General features: G+C 37.6%; 2 protein-coding genes across 5 annotated transcripts in view; one reads left to right on the top strand and one right to left on the bottom strand.

The window, feature by feature from the left end:
* LOC131782061 (F-box/LRR-repeat protein 2-like) overlaps nucleotides 1-4,330 on the bottom strand; it is a 5,576-nt gene extending 1,246 nt beyond the window's left edge. Inside the window, exons 1-2 of one of the 2 annotated variants that reach the window (XM_059098773.2) lie at nucleotides 4,305-4,330; nucleotides 1-245 (exon numbers count right to left, since the gene is read on the bottom strand). The exon at nucleotides 1-245 is cut by the window's left edge and continues 1,246 nt beyond it. In XM_059098773.2, coding sequence (XP_058954756.1) covers nucleotides 1-133 — 133 coding nt within the window. In that variant the 5' untranslated portion in view covers nucleotides 134-245; nucleotides 4,305-4,330. Of the gene's footprint in view, nucleotides 246-2,358; nucleotides 2,601-4,304 lie in introns of those variants that run through there. The other variant, XM_059098772.2, reaches the window with a different exon arrangement.
* Nucleotides 2,938-15,724, top strand: LOC131782062 (F-box/LRR-repeat protein 17). Of its 3 annotated transcripts, none has more exons than XM_059098774.2 (2): nucleotides 2,938-3,321; nucleotides 14,248-15,724. In XM_059098774.2, exons 1-2 carry the CDS (start codon nucleotides 3,248-3,250, stop codon nucleotides 15,233-15,235), a joined length of 1,062 nt encoding a protein of 353 aa, XP_058954757.2. In that variant the 5' UTR covers nucleotides 2,938-3,247; the 3' UTR covers nucleotides 15,236-15,724. The 3 variants fall into 3 exon arrangements, with proteins under 3 accessions (XP_058954757.2, XP_058954758.2, XP_058954759.2); XM_059098775.2 differs by lacking the exon at nucleotides 2,938-3,321 and adding an exon at nucleotides 8,587-9,251 and having other exon boundaries at nucleotides 14,248-15,722; XM_059098776.2 differs by lacking the exon at nucleotides 2,938-3,321 and adding an exon at nucleotides 11,530-11,968 and having other exon boundaries at nucleotides 14,248-15,722.
* Nucleotides 15,725-16,042: the final 318 nt, after the last annotated feature.

Genomic DNA, 16,042 nt, shown 5'->3' on the forward strand with positions numbered 1-16,042 from the left:
CGCGAGAAACTAAACAAATAACGGTCCTGTCACGGATTCGCGGGTGGGCACAAGAGGACAAATCAATGCTTTGCCACAAACTTGGGTCCAGGCTCACGCGGCGCCACTGCTGGCAGACGCAAGACATGCGCATCAAGTCCTCAATTGTAAAATGTGAGAAAATCTTTAGCAAAAGAGCGTCTGACAAATGAGGGTATTTTCCAGTGTTGTTCTCCGTATCACTCAAAGCCACAACAACGGGTAGGCTGAAAGAAAACAAAGTGTATGCGTCGGATTTTATCAAAGCAACCAAAAGTTCTTGCAACCCGTTTAACTGAATAATTCGCTGTTCTGAGCATAACAAAGAAGCTTGCTACTTTCCTTGCGTTTTGTTCACTTCAGAAGTGTCAGTGTGTGGACCAGATCTCAAACCCGAATTTCTTCTGTTATTGTAATTCCCACGTTTTTCCTCTACGCTTCAGAAAAGCTAAACGCATGCTCTCTTACCCTTTCTGTTTGCACAAGATGTCATATACCTCAAAAAGTGTGATAAATTGGACTGTTTTTGCAATGGCAATTCCTTTAAATATTCTTTTAAAAGAGAAAATATGTTGTTAAATTTATTGACGTGTTAATGATGAGGTTTTATTTAAAGCCACAATTTATCGTTCGATCCGATAAATATTAGGACATTTCATCTAACCCTTTCGCTCCCAAGATCTCATCAGTGATTCTCTAATTCTCTCTACTGTCTGCCATACAATTCTTATGATGTTAGTTCGGAGAATTTGGTATTGCATCTACTAATAATCATCTAAATCATCTTTTTCTTTATTCTCATCACTCGTGTACTAATATTGTAAGGATTTTGTGAGGAGAAATTCTGTCTTGGTCATTCATGAGAGTTAAAGGGTTAATCGGATCGGAATCTATCGTATAGTCGCTATTCCAAATGTTAAGGCTGGTTTTCATAAAACGAAAAAAGGAAAGATAATTAGGAACTTTACTTGTTTTAATTCCTGCACCGTCACGATTATTTTCAAGATAGCATATTATTGAGGAAGTTATTTAAATTTCTCGGCAGGACTGGAGCCGAGCAGTTGAAGACGCTTTCCCCTACGCCATTACATTAAAAACTGTAGTTTTTCCCATATTCTCCTACATGTATGTGAGTGACGGCCCACAAAGAAGATCAAGCTTTGGGAAAATAGAAACGCTTCCAATTTTCACGATTTGTCCCTCACTATCCGGGATAAATATTTGGTTTATCACTAATTGGTTCAACCTGCAGGATACCATGAGAAAATAGCGACATGCTTGATCGACGAAGATATTTTAGACATTTCGAAAACCAGCATTTAGTTTCCAATCTGTCGCGGAATCTTTTAATAAGGCGTCACATACGGTTGTATAGAATTTAACCTGCTGCGCAAAAAAAAAAAAAAAAAAACCTCACATAACTGACCAGACCAGTTAATGCGCACATTTTAGTTTCTTTCCTTTCAAATATTTTTGGCCGATTTTGATGTTCTACCTCTAACTCTTAGCTATCAGGAAATGCGACGCTTGAAAACTCATTAGTGACAGGTGTGAAGTACTGGATTAACAATCATTCAAATGTGTATACTTGAAGTTCCTCCCCCTAATACATGTGCTATAATAAGTTTTGCTATTGTTATCGCAACGATGGTACCTAAATGCATTTCACTGAATGAAATTGGACGTGATCGAAAACGTGTTGTGATGTGTTTCATTATAAATAAATATTATAAAAAGCTGTTAAACCACCGAAATGCAGTTAGAAATCTTTTATAAAACGTTCAACCATGAAAAACTACTTCAATGCTCCAAGCGATGGGATGTAATAGGAAATGAAATATTTTATTTGATGTTTAATTTTCCGAAGCGAAATCGAAAATATGTCAACAGAACAGGTTGTTTTTAACGAGGGAATTATCCGCGCTGTGAATACGAAAAATTTTTTTATTTATTTCCCTATGGAGGGTAAACATGAGGTAACATCTGGTAGACTTACGAAAGTAACTATTCCACGTTTGCCAAAACAAGTCTTTACTAACTTATAAAATGTACGCTTTCCTGTCACCAATTATATATTATTCACTTTAAAGATACTATTTTATCAAACCTTTTTTCCGAGCCAACATCAAAAATTTCGTAAACTAGAACTGTTTTTAACTAATTTTCTTGTGATGCCAGTTTCTTTTGAATTTGCACAACATATACAGGCTTACTGATAATCTTCTCTACAATTTCTAGTTTTCAATACTCTCGGTACTGTTCATCATATCATAGTAAACTGTGCAACAAAAACCATTTACTAATTGTTGAAAAATTTTGCTATCAGTTTGGTATACTTACCTTCTCTGCTCTTGAGAAGTCTTGTTTTGAATGATCGTAATATTTCGCGAACGGCTGTGGTACGACAAAGCAGATCCCATATCGATCGCCGTTTTCACCGCCTCGTAAGCTCGAGCGGAAGCGACTTTCAATGTAAGCGCACAGACGCATCAATGTAAAACGCCGCAACTGGTCATTCCCACCCGCTCGCCGCTCATAGTTTCAAAATATGCACTCCATTGGCTATTACTGATGTTGTTTTGTTGCTTTCAACGCGTGGAAATACGGCGTATGAAATATTTTTCTTTGGTCACGTGCTATTTGTTTCCACAGAAACAAGTCGAGTGCACGCGCATTGACTGAAGCAGATCGAAATTAACAATAAATGAACTTTCCATGCGCAGAACGCTGAAACATCCCTATTCACGGCATATCTTTCAGCGTCGCTTTTCATTACTGCAATTAGATTCGAGTTTTTGTAGCGCGCAAATTTTTAATCAACTTATTTCCTCGGAACAATGTTTACATTAAGGGCGACAAATATAGTTGAACTGTAGGGGAGGCAAGTGCAAACTGTGCCAGAAACCATCGTAACCGCAGACTAGATAAGAGAAAATTTTGGAATAATTTGTTGGTCGAAACACGATTGTACAAACGGCCAACAACCTGTAACAGCTAAGCGGAGGGCTTAGACACCTGTCGAAGTTATTAGCATTTTCATAAGCAAATGACCGCTTCGAGGGCAAGTTATGTTTATTCATTATCCTCATATCTGAGTGCCTGCCTGCACAACTTATGGCTCACATAGATTTCTTTGTCAGCTCGACTAAACAGATGTTTAGAAATTCAGGGCGCCGTCAAACTTCTTAAAAGCAAGGACACCTTATGCCGTCTCAGTGGTGTGAAGGTGATGGGCTGTGGATTTTCAATCCGACACAAAAACCGACTGGATCTGCCAACTTATAGGGCATCGATCACATCGGGGTATGTGCCTGTATCCATGTATACCTGTTGTAATTTTTTGACGACTTTTTACACGCGCGCAATATAAATTCCGTTCGGCGGATGACAATCTCTATGAACGTTATATATTAGTGCGATGCCAATATTGTTAACTCTTAACTTTAATCGTATCGGCCTGGTTAGGCAAAGTTGTTGACTTCCTAACTCGAAAAAATCTTGTTGAAAGCATCTCGCATGTTTTTGTTGTTTTTAATAGGCAAAAGGGCATTGTTGATTTTAACAATGCCAGTTTGAACCGCACTGGTGACTATTGTTACGCGATTTTCCGAACGAACGGAAAATAAATACATGTCAGAAGAGGGGATTGAAACTATCGAGTTCCTCTTTCTCGTTTCGAGCCAAATAAAATTTTTTCTCGAAGTTCGTAACTTGTTATTAATGCACCGTGTCATAATATGCCGCAGCAATAAGTTTTCAATTTGATCACAAGAAGGGGGTATTACTTCACATTTACAGAAAAGACGGAAATACATATAAAGAAAAAGAAAAGCGGTATTTGCCAGTCTGAAGCATAAGTTCGAAATATAATTTAATTTCTTGCGCCATAGTCTGAAAATTCACTAGAGCATTGCCGCCCTCCGAATTTTAGGCCGTATGAATTCAACGTGCCGACGTTTTTGTCTCGTTTAGGAATTACGGTTCGATTTTAATTAAATAAAACTAATAATGAAAACACTTCATGAAATATCAGTAGATACTTAAAAAAATGCGCCCATACGTTCTTTCTGTAATGCCCGCAGGTGAATTTCCTCATTTCTATGCGAATCAATAATCAAAGAAGCTTTAATTAGCATTTCCTTTTGAGCAGATTTTTTAGGATTTTGTCGGTATGTTTCGCTTCGAATCACAGAATTTAACTCCTTGGGAATGTTCTAAATTTTTTATCATCTCCAATTCAAGGTTTACCGAAACACTACTAAACGAGCATTCTATTTCTGTCTTACCTCGTCAGTTAGCCCACTAAAACCACCATCTTAACTCTTGCTTGGTTAGATCCTGTGACAAGCGTCATGGAAACCGAACCACTTCGAATTTTCCAAAAAATTCACTTAGACACAATTTTCCTCAGTGCGTTGTCTGATGAAACGAAGTTTTTAAGAGGATGTTGTCAAACCTCTTTATTACATTATGTATAATTAAGGAATTTGTCTTAAAAGCTTTAACTTACGATAAGGAAATCATTTTTCTCCAAACGCTCTTATATCGGTAAAATAGCAAAAATTATCCATCATGTTTTGTATTGCTTGCGACACTGCCTTTTTTCCTTCTGAGCCTGTGTTTTGAAAAAAAAATAGTAATGTATACACGAAAACGCGTTTGGACACGTTTGGAATAATTTCTGCCTCAATAGCTTCAGTTTGATTCTTGGTAAATATTTGCATAGGGACTGACTGAATGCTGATGACTATTAGTAAGATAAATATGTGGTTTCTGTAAAAACCAGACGCTGTTTTGCATAAAACAATTCTTCAGCCGCGCTCACCTCTCAAGGCAGAGAGGGGGCGGGAATTCTTTAACCAAGGCTAGCCTTTGCGGCGAAACATATGCATGCATTTTCGCCTCGTCCAACCACTTTTTGAAAATCACTTGTGACTATATTATGAAGGCTAGCTTTATCTCACTAGATTCTTTTTATCGCTTGAAATACTTCTGGATTAAGAATATGACCATGTTCATATACCTCGTGAATTTGAAGTTTGTATGAAATTGTGGAAAAACTGACTTCTCCTCCCGCCAAGGAGAAACATTTTACGGGAAGGGGGGTTTAAGACCGGTCGATAAAGATGCATGTTAACCTGACGAACATTGCAAACATCACTCTTTTATATTTTAAACATTTTGTACATAAATCCTTGGTAAAATTGACCAGTGATTTCAACGGCGTGGGGTTGATTTAACATCAAATGGAGTTTTACCTAAGTAACGACTTGGCAAAATACAAGTATGCCTTACTATTATGAATTATTACTTTTTCACACCGGCGGGGAACTAACGTGCACCATAGCCCGCCCCCCCCCCCCCTTTTCCCCTTCGCTAGTAACTATTTTCTTCCCCACCCCACCCACCTCCCTCAACCAATGCAACCATCCCCTTCTGTTTATAACTTACCTTCATATCGTTTCAACTTTCATGCGGCTCTTAAAGATCCTTAGATCTTCAGCCTTAAAGATGGTTTAACCAATTGCAGTTGATCATGTATGAGCGCACGATTCAAATTCACCTTGCTGACAGAGTTAATTATTATTAACCCTTTAACTCCCAAGATCTTTTTAGTAATTCTCCTTACTCTATGCTATACAATCTTCTGATGTTACTTATGAGAATTTGGTATTGGATCATCTAATAATCCCATAATTGATAATTTTCTTGGTTCTCATCACTTGTCTTCTTGATTTTGTATTGATATTGTAAGGAGAAATTCTGTGTTGGTCACTCATGGGAGTTAAAGGGTTCATTAGAGAACGTATCTCTCTCTATGCGTTAAGTCCATCAAAACCTCTTTTACTAAACATACGTTTTACGTTGAAAACCTGATTTTATGTCTAGGTTGGACCCCAGGACGAGACCAAGACACTTTTCACGCGGCAAAAAGTCCCCTTTCTTTAATCTCGAGGCAAACGAGTGTTTACTTCTCAATTATTATTATTTTTTATATGGATTCTGCTAGACATTTTTAATAATAAACTTTCACATTACAATAGTGGATGCATTTTCGAAATATCCTCCTCTTAAAAACACTTCAGCGATTCGGTTACTAGTGTTTGCACACCCTGATTGGCCAGTTCAATGTGATTAGTGAGTTACATTCACCTCTGTATGAGCAAGCGAAGAGACAAAACCGCTCGACAAGAGTTTAATTTCCGACCTCGGTATATCGACAGAAAAAAAACAATTTTTTGGTTTCTGTGTAAAATATACATAAACATTTATTGACCACAGTTTCGGTTAAAGGTGAATTTATATCGAGCTGCTTTAAAGCATTGGTAACAAGGACGTGACCGCAGTGGTTGGAATGAAAACAAAAAAATAAAAAAAAGATGTTCGCAAAGATTCCATTAGATTTAAAAAATCTCTTCGCATCAAATATTGGCCATAAGGAATGTTTGCCCATATGTTTCCAATATGAATGTTTTTCAAAACAATTCGTACGTGATTGAACTCAAATCGCCATATCTACAGGTCGAGGCACATTGCTTTCAAAGCTATATGAGGCACAGCTAAATGTACTGCTACATTAGCAGTACATTTTAAGAAGCACCAAATATATCGAAAAATTCGTTTTAGGCACGCTGATCACGCTAAGAAAACATCTAATTCAATCGTTCAGCTTTTAAAGGAGCTCTGCCTAGATTTTAATGAGTTCTTTTCTCAAAACCAAATATTTTCAGAAATGGATGTCTGATTTAAATTTCTTACGCTTTGCAATTTGCCATGTCTACAACCTGAATTTATTTTTGATTATTCGTAATAATTTGTACGAGATTTTACATACGGTAAGAGTCACGTTTGGAAAAAGTGGCGTGTTACGCAAGTTGAGTGTTGTCGATATTTTGGCATTAAAAAGTTTCTTATCTTTATTTCTTTTGTTGTTCCTACAGAGCAGCCGACGAATATCGTTTTTTCACTTTAATGCTCTACTATTAAACATTCACCGCCACATAGACAGCATTTCAATATTATACCCGTAAAAATTCCGAATCACACCGAGACTGCTTCGTGAAATGCAAAGCTTATTTTATCGCTTTTTTGAGTTAAATGTACATTTTTGGGGGCTCGAGTATTAGAGGGGACATTTTACTTTCATTTTCTTATCTAAAATGTTTATCTCAATAGAGAAAACGAAAAAGGTTCCCGTTGACATTTTGAAGTTTTAGGACTTTATCCCGAGATCAATATTTTGGAGCGAGAGAACGTAATCGGAGTACCACGTTCTTAGTTAACAAAACTGCAGTAAGGAATTTACCGAACGGGCTCTTAAATAACGAACAAGATTGAACTGATTTGATTTAAGACGTTCCTGGCATCTGTTCACCATACTTTTGGATTTCACTGAATTTTATTCCTATTAAGTAGGTAATTGAATTTAAATCGCTGAAGCGGTATTTCAGATCGCAGAATTGACCTCAAATGCTAGCGAGGAGAGCGTTAGCACGATTTGCCTTTCGACGGTTTTTAGATCGTAGTTTTGAATTATTTGTACGTGTTTGAGCAGTCGTAAAACTTCTAAAGTAGAGTCTTTGAGGAAAAAGCAGAATGTTCAAAACCGATTTCCTTTATTAAAAGTACGTGCTGTACGCAATATAGTCTTATCTGCGGAGATCTTTTAAATTACGAAATAGCTTTTCGCAGGAACATATTTAAGATTGTGATGACAAATTAGGCCAAATTATCCGTAGATAACTAGTTGAAGCTCCAAAGTTACAGCACAACATCTTCAATTATTCTGCTCTATTCTTGCTTTTTGATATTAGCATTTAAAAACTAAGTTCATGAATAAGAACCACGAGAATATCTATATTCAGCCGGGAATATCAGTTGATATTCTCTTGATGAGGACTGAATCTTGCTCCTGCTCAATTAGTTCTAAATCTGTTCTCTCCAATATTGTCATGAATACTTAACTTTCGTTTCAATTATTTTTTTCCTTTTTGTTTTTTATTTTACAAAATTGTACGTCTTTTTGTAAACACGACTTCTACAGTCTATTTATTGGAGGGGAGAGTCGTTATGTGGGTTTCATTCCAAATAGATCTGTGGCTCTTTTCTACAAGCCACAAAAACAAGCCACAACAAGTCCCTTTTAATTTTTGATGAGATAGACACTCTCGAGGACTGCTTCCAATTTTCGTTCGCATCTACTCCGTAACAAGTTACCGGGATCCGCCTCATTTCATCATCAAGTCACGAACAATAGCATTAATAGGAATGCCGAGGGCTCACCGCAAAATATCAGTTATATTCCATCCTGACATGAAGTTTTCCTCAAATTGTCGACGAATGGAATTAATTCAGAGACTATGCGGGTAAACATCCTCTAGTTAGGGCTTTCTCCAAAAGCTTTCAAAGGAGAAGGGTAAAAACCGGAAACAGCAAAGAGAAGTAAAAATTTGCGTGCTGTGACTATTCTCCAAATTAGACTTCCTGTTGTGAGTGTTTGATTTCAGTTCATTTTTTTTGTGAAATAAAACGTTATCTGCGGTCGGAATGCCGTTTGTCTGTCAGCAAGGGCTGGTACATCCATCGCAAACTTTGGCAACAGCAAACACGAGTACTATCGATTGTCATAGGTTTTATTCAAGGAGCAAAAGTCAATGTTTATGTTTAACATATGTGAAAATCAACAAGGTTAATCGGAGCGTGTGGAACCTTTCTGTGTTTCAAATAGCGAGCTATTTACGGTAAGGGGCATTCTAGAAATAGAACACGATCTTTGATTGAAAGGTATGCCAAGGTGAAAATTTGGCAAATGTTAGGACCACAGGTACCCAAGCTCACGTCATGAATTAATCGCTGGCTTTTTCTCGAGACGTGAGTTTGGGCAGCCTGTGGTTAGGACGCGAGCTTTCATCGGCTGTCTATTAGTTGTGCCATATATGTTGACTTATTTCAAAACGTGATTATAATGAAAAAGTATAGCCTTTTCAGGACACGATGTCATCCCGCCAAAATTGGACATTTCCGATGATACATTCAAGAGACACGACCGCCATAGCTCAAAATTAGAAATTCAACACCACAAGAGTGCATCTGAAATACAGCTGCAACATATGTAAAAGTGTGGTTTTTTTGAAGATCGGCTTCATTCATCAGATCTTCATCGCCGACGAAGCAAGGCCTGTCTTCCCTGCAGTGAATATGGCGACGTTTCTTGCCTGCACGGGATTTCAAAAGTAGGTGTAGATTTTGCCAAGGTGCTTATTTTCTGCCTCCTAGTGTTGTCCATTATTTGTTTATGTCTAGTATGTTGCACTTGCGGTTGAAGATTAGTTCCGAAACTTGAGCGAATTTTGAAGGCAGCAACTTAGTGTGTCTAGGGAGAAAATTGTAGCGTTAGAGAGAAGGCATCCAAAACAAATGGTGTTTGGCATTAAAAAGGATTTTTAAAAGAAAGCCAATCGTTTTGATCGAGGAGAGGTCAAACCTCTTCATTAATAGCTGTTTATTTTCCCAACTATTTGCGAAGGTTATTATAAGTTGGCTTCGTTAATAATTAATTCCCCGTCAGCATGATGAGGCAACCACTCAACTAAGTTCTAATTACTGGATTTCTAAATCAATTTCATCTTGGTTTTCTTGTTTAGGAAGGATTCTTTGAGTACGACAATTCAAATCTTATGTAAGTCCTCGGGTCACAGGGCAACAAATAAATCTCTTGATAACTATTAACAGGATCAAACACTCACATGATCCTTTCAGCAATTCTTCTGTTTCCCTCTGCTTTCATTCTCCAAATATTTTCCACATAATCATATGATAGCACATACTTTTTAGTATTTTTGAGCTATTTATGATTATTTCAGACAGGCATATTTCGTATTTTTGGTATTTTTGAGCTATTTATGATTATTTCAGACAGGCATATTTCGCTAAATAAACTTCACAAATTACAATTTTTCTTCAGTTCCGACGTTAAGCTGATTAATAGATATAGAACTCTGTCTTTGCTATCTTGTCACGTCAAATCCGTCGCTGTTTCTTGTCCGGCTTTCATCGCTGCAAGGACTCTGAACCGAGAGTTATGAATCAGTCAAGTCCTTTATGTTCCAGAGCAAGACACATTGTTCGTACCGTGCCTCTCCTCTCCTACGACTAAACTAAGATAGGTATTGGCAAACTGTTATGGCAACCTGACAAAATGCTACGTAGCGGGGGTAGGGGGAGGGGAGAGGGGGTACCGCGATACAATATATAACAAGCCACTATCTCATTTACGAGAAGTACTGAACACAATTCTTTGTCGCTTGATGTGCTAATTCATGCTAAGATTCGACGAGTCAAGATAAAACATTCAGATCCATGCGTGTTTCTTCTTAAAACGGGTGATTTGGAATAAAAGGGAGCCTCAAAGTTATTTCGTGAGAACTGGAAAACAATTTTAAGTGTTCCATGCAAAAATAGCTCAGTCACGACTACAGTTGTTAAAGCCTAACAAGCCTCCAACACGAAATATTAGAACAATATTCTGAATTATTTTCTTCATTGGTGCAACCATTCGAAAGGTTTTGGTCGTCAAAATCACTGCTGTAAAGTTATGTTTGTTATTGAAGACTACAAGAAATCAAATATTACTTTGAAGATATACGATATTTAAAGCATGACTTGAATATAGTTATTCGAGACTGTGTTGAAACTCAAACAATTGGCTCCTTGTCAGACGATGTTTGTTATTTTAGACTGAAATTTTTGTCAAGGAATCTGCGAGTTCATCAAACTGGCAAATTTTTGTTGGCTGTTGACAATAAACAACAATTCGTATTTCAAGGTCCAAGCAATTTGGGTTCATCCGTAGACTTTTGTTTGTTATCTTTTGTTTAGTAAATGCATAGCATGATAAATGAGACCAAGTGAAAAACGATAATAATTTGAAAGCTGAGAGAAACTTTTTTCCTTCACATTAGTTCACATCAGTTAACCCTTTTGCCCATATAAGTGACTAACATCTAATTTCTCCTTACAGTATCGACCCTGAATCAATCATTGAGGTTATAAGAATACAGGAAATGACCATCCACTGAAGAATTTCATGATTGTTGGACAAATTCTCCTTTTCAGTACTATAGGGAATGTATAGTTAATAGTATGGAGAATATGCATACTGATGTTAAGGTGTAAAGTTTTAACAAATTTCGCTTCTTGGTTGACAGTAGATCTCACCTTAACCACAATGTAATTGAACAAAAACTTATACAAATTTCATTTTACTAAAAAATCAGAAACATTTTTACGCAGCAAATTGATTTTAAAACTTCACTACGTCAGCTTTTTAAAAAGAAACAGATTCTAGCTACAGGACAACCCCAAAGCATTTAGCCTACGTGTAGCCGTACCCTTCCCCCAGGTGAAATTGAAGCTTCCGTTTCATCTGGGGGGAAGGGGGAGGGGGAGGGACGGCGACACGTAGCCTGCAAAGCATTTAACATTTAATCTCTGCTTGAGTTACGCGCTCAAGATTGTTCAATCCTTATAGGCTCAAGGTATTGCGTTTGACTGAATTGCGTCAAAACCTCGTATAATGGCATTTAGCCGTCTACGCCTCCTTGTAGGCGGCAATTACACCAAAGTAACTAAACTAACAAGTCTCTCAGACGAGTGACAGTCACACACTAGCCCCATTAAAACAGCAATCTGCTGATATGGATGTTTTCATGTCATGATGACCTCTCGTGATCGACATACATCGGGCAGCTGAGTTGAAGTTTTAACCTCACGCTTTAATACAGAGACTTTTTCTTGCCTGAAGCTTTGAAATTTACGTTCAAAGTTCAAAAGCATTTTCTCCGGCTCCCAGAAGACGAGTTGTACCGGCGTGAGACGGATATCAGTTTTTTTCCAAAGGCCCCAACTGCCTGCTGATGGCTGTAATTCTATCTTGTGTAGGAGTTCGGAAGTAAGTGTTGTGTTTTGTTTTAGCTTTTATTCCGGTATTATAACGAAGATATACAAAAATTTATATTTTGAATGATTTTTTGTATTGATATCAGTAAGTTCTACACAGATTCCACTCACTGAGAGTCATTTTCAGATGAATATGGTGTTAACACTCAAATAGTGCTTTACGGGGCTATTTGATTCAACCTGAAATATTTCGTACAGACAGCGTTCAGTAGCCTGATTCCGGTGGTAAAAATTCATCTCAGAAGCCTTTAGCCGGTTTTCTTTTTTTAAATCTATTCTCTCTTCTCTATTTGGATTAATTGTTTGTCGTCAGTTAATGCTGCTTTATTTAACTTTGAACTTACCGACGGATTTTTCAAATCTGGCAATCACTCATGACAGAGCAGAGTCGTATCAGAGATCACCGTGTAGAAAAATAAGAAAAAAAAGACAGAAATTTGTTTTTGATTTGGGAAAAAGTAAGATGGAACTACGACTGAAAACGGTGAATATAGTTTTTTCTTGAGCCAAGGAGAAAAAGTTTAACACAATTTCAAATGGAATAATGAAGAGCTGAAAGATTGGATTGTCGTAAGTTGTTCTCTGAAGTACTTTGTTATTAGTAGTTTTTTTTACGCAGTTCGTACCAATTAAGTGCTAAAGGTCAAAAGACGCCAACATAAGGAAAACAGAAAAATTTGGGCGAAACTGACTTTTTTATGCGGAACCGTACTTGAGAATTCACAAATTCCGAAATGATCTGATTGTATCTTCCCCGAGTCTTAATGGAATTTACAGACAGCGTAACGAGAGCTTTCAGTTTCGTTTCCGAGCTGTATGACTGGCGGGATTCCTCCCGTGACGGGATAGTGGTTTCGATGGTAGTTTCAAATCAATTTATCCTCTCGGTTCCTTGTGTTTTTCTTTTGATATTTTCTTTTCAATGGAATCTGTCGTAGGCGTCAAAATCCTGATTTCAAAATGCCAGCACAATTTATGAAGGGATAATCTCCTACCCTCAACGAAATACAGAGAGCGGAAAAAAAGAAACACCGCCCTTTTGACGTAAAGGCCGTTTATCCTTTCCTGATATTCATTAGTCTAGCCAGTGGTTTAGGGGGGAATTTGCCTCTTTCTGCTTGGTAACGGTACATGCCCTTTCACAGCAATGTCAGTTTTCCAACCCTTACTTACCGGTTACACAAAACAACATTACCAAAATTACTCAATCGCGTTAATCAAAAGTTCATTAGCGAAGCACGCGAGGGACTGTTCTTTATATTCCGTGACAAATTGAAGATAACGAGGTTGAGAGAACGTGAGACTGAATGCACTGACGAAAATTGAGGAAATAACATCTTGTTAAAGACGTTTTGATGACATCATTCTTACGATCGTGATCTTTTTACCTGTCAACACTTTTAAGTTCGAAGTTCAGTGAAGTTTAAAGCTCCATATCAAGTGGATAATTCTAAAGTTCAAAATTCACAAAGAGACCATCAGCGCAAAACTTTCAATATTTACGTATGATGCACCTATAATATTTTTTCATGCTACAGCTCTCATATCAGCTCATTTCACTGAGCAGAGTAAGAATGGAACTCCACTGGTGATGAATTGGTCGAACAGGCACGGATTTATCCAAGCTTTGTTCCATGTCATGGATATTTCAGAAATCATTTCTATTCTTGAATTCTGCTCAAAAACCCCATGTCTGGTGGACTGGACGATCAAGACTTTAATCAGAAAAAAAAATGTCGTTAGTCACCTCTACGCCATCTAAAACGGTCTGCAAAATTTTCCTTCTATTCCACGAGGCGTCAGTTCTATATGTCGGAGATTCACTCTATTTTCAATAACATCGCTGTATTTTCAATTGATTGTTTAGTTTTAATGGTCTACTAGTTCTTCAACGTAGCTTTTAATTTTTGACCTTTGGGTAGTTCGTATTTCGGTCACCTATTTCTCACTAACGCGCGTTCGCTACATCAAGAGAAAAAAAAGTTCTTCTTAATTTCTCGTCATAGACATTCTGATACAAAAAACTGGAAAATTTAAATATTGGAACAGTTTGCTGAGGATGAGAGGTGACAGAACTTAAATAAGGAACAAGCTTGAGGGCGGTTTAAAAAAAAGTTGATCGACTCGATTTAGACAAAAATTAAATTTCTAAGTTAAAGTATTACAGATACTCAAGCCGTTTTGATGCTCTTTAAAGCTAAAACGACTGAGCATCACTCCGTGAAAAATCTTAAGTTTATTATTTTTTTGTCTATATCTCCTTTTATCAAGGTTAAAACCACAAGAAACAGTATTTCTATCACGTCGGAGTCGGAGAGTGTCCGACCATCTGGAAGATGAAAGAGATTCATCAGAGCCGCAATGGCTGTTCCCAGATAACATCTGGCTTCGCATATTTTCCTATCTGTCACTGCAAGAAAGAACTCAAGCTTCTTACGTTTGTCAACGATGGAACAATCTTTGTAAGGACTCTTTATTCTGGCGCGAAGTGGACTTTAAATTTTGTGGGGATGCTCAGCCAATAACGAACGAGACAGTGAAAGCTGTAACTTCATATTCAACGGGGATCCAAAGTATTGACCTGTCAGGTGACCACTGTAAGCCAATCACTGACGAGGCCATTGGTCACGTGGCACGTTCCTGTCCGCGCTTGCAGAGACTGAACATAGCTGGGCGAACAAAGGTCTCTAACCGAGGGCTCACTGTAATCGCGAGGAATTGTCCCCTCTTGAAAGAGCTGGACGTAGAAAAATGCCACGAGATCAGCAACAACGGAATCAAATCAATTGCAAGTCGGTGCCGTGAACTAAAAAGTCTCTCGGTGGCGAGATGTCACAAAATTACCGATAAAGGGATGTGTTTTGTGGCACAGGAATGTAAGAATTTACAACGTCTTAGCATCGCAGGTTGCAGCAGAATCACGGATAAAAGTTTGACAACTCTCGGAAAACACTGTGACTTGTTACGAGACATTAACCTTAAAGACATTCAAAGCATTACTTCTTATGGCATTGAGAGACTGGTCAGCGGCAACCCGAATTTGACGCATGTGCATTTGGGGATTGTTCAGGACACTAAAATCACTATGGCGACTTTGCAGATTATTGTTAAGCATTGTGAAAAATTGGAGTTTCTGAGTTTTCAGCATTTTCATCGGGCTGGCGTTGTGACCGGAGGGGTACGAAAAGTAAACAAGAAAAAACTTGGCGCTTTCATCAACAACCTCAACGCCTGTGTAGTTTCAAACAATAACCGATAATTCAACAAAATGAACAACACAATTCTTGATGTGCCAAAGTCCGGTTTTAACGGACGGAAAGGCTATATTTTCAGTCCAACGAAGACGAATCAATATCGCTGATCAGAATGATCGAATGGATTCGAGTAGTCACTGTCGATTGCGATGGAAAAGTTGGCTTACACACACTTTTAAGTACAAATTTATATTTCTTTCTGTTACAAGAATGCATAAGAAACGGTCCGTTTGTCATTAGCTAATGGCTTTCTTCGGTTTTGCTTTCAAGCATGAAGTCCAGAGTAACGAGACTTTCAGTTCGTGTGTCCTTTCTAAAAAGTGTGAGGAAACAATCGAATTGTTCATAGAGAGATAACTTTTAATACTTCTTTTTCTGATTTGGGAAGATCCATTTTTAGATTTTCTTTTGGTAGTATTTTACGCACTGTCAAAAAGTAAAAGTCAATGTATAACTAAACTTTTTTTACTCTAATTATCAAATTGATCATGTCAACCTCCACATTATTCATATTAATGTGAAAAGAATTCATTTATGAATTATTAAAATGTTGAGTAGATCTACATAAAGCAAAACTCTTTCCAGGTGAATTTGCTTTCGTTTTTTTTGAGTAACAAGGGCAAGCTATAATGTTCAAAGGGGAAGGGCATAGTTATTAATTTCCGCGCGCCTTATTTTAAGTGACTTACCCCACTGTTTCACCTCGTGTATCAGCGGGTCCGTATTCGATGATGAGAAAGAACTAAAAATCTGACACTTGAAAAGATTAACGCGTTAAATTTGTGTTACTGACTTTAAAAAAATTCATCTCA

The sequence above is a fragment of the Pocillopora verrucosa genome, chromosome 10 (assembly GCF_036669915.1).
Source record: "Pocillopora verrucosa isolate sample1 chromosome 10, ASM3666991v2, whole genome shotgun sequence".
Lineage (NCBI taxonomy): Eukaryota > Metazoa > Cnidaria > Anthozoa > Scleractinia > Pocilloporidae > Pocillopora > Pocillopora verrucosa.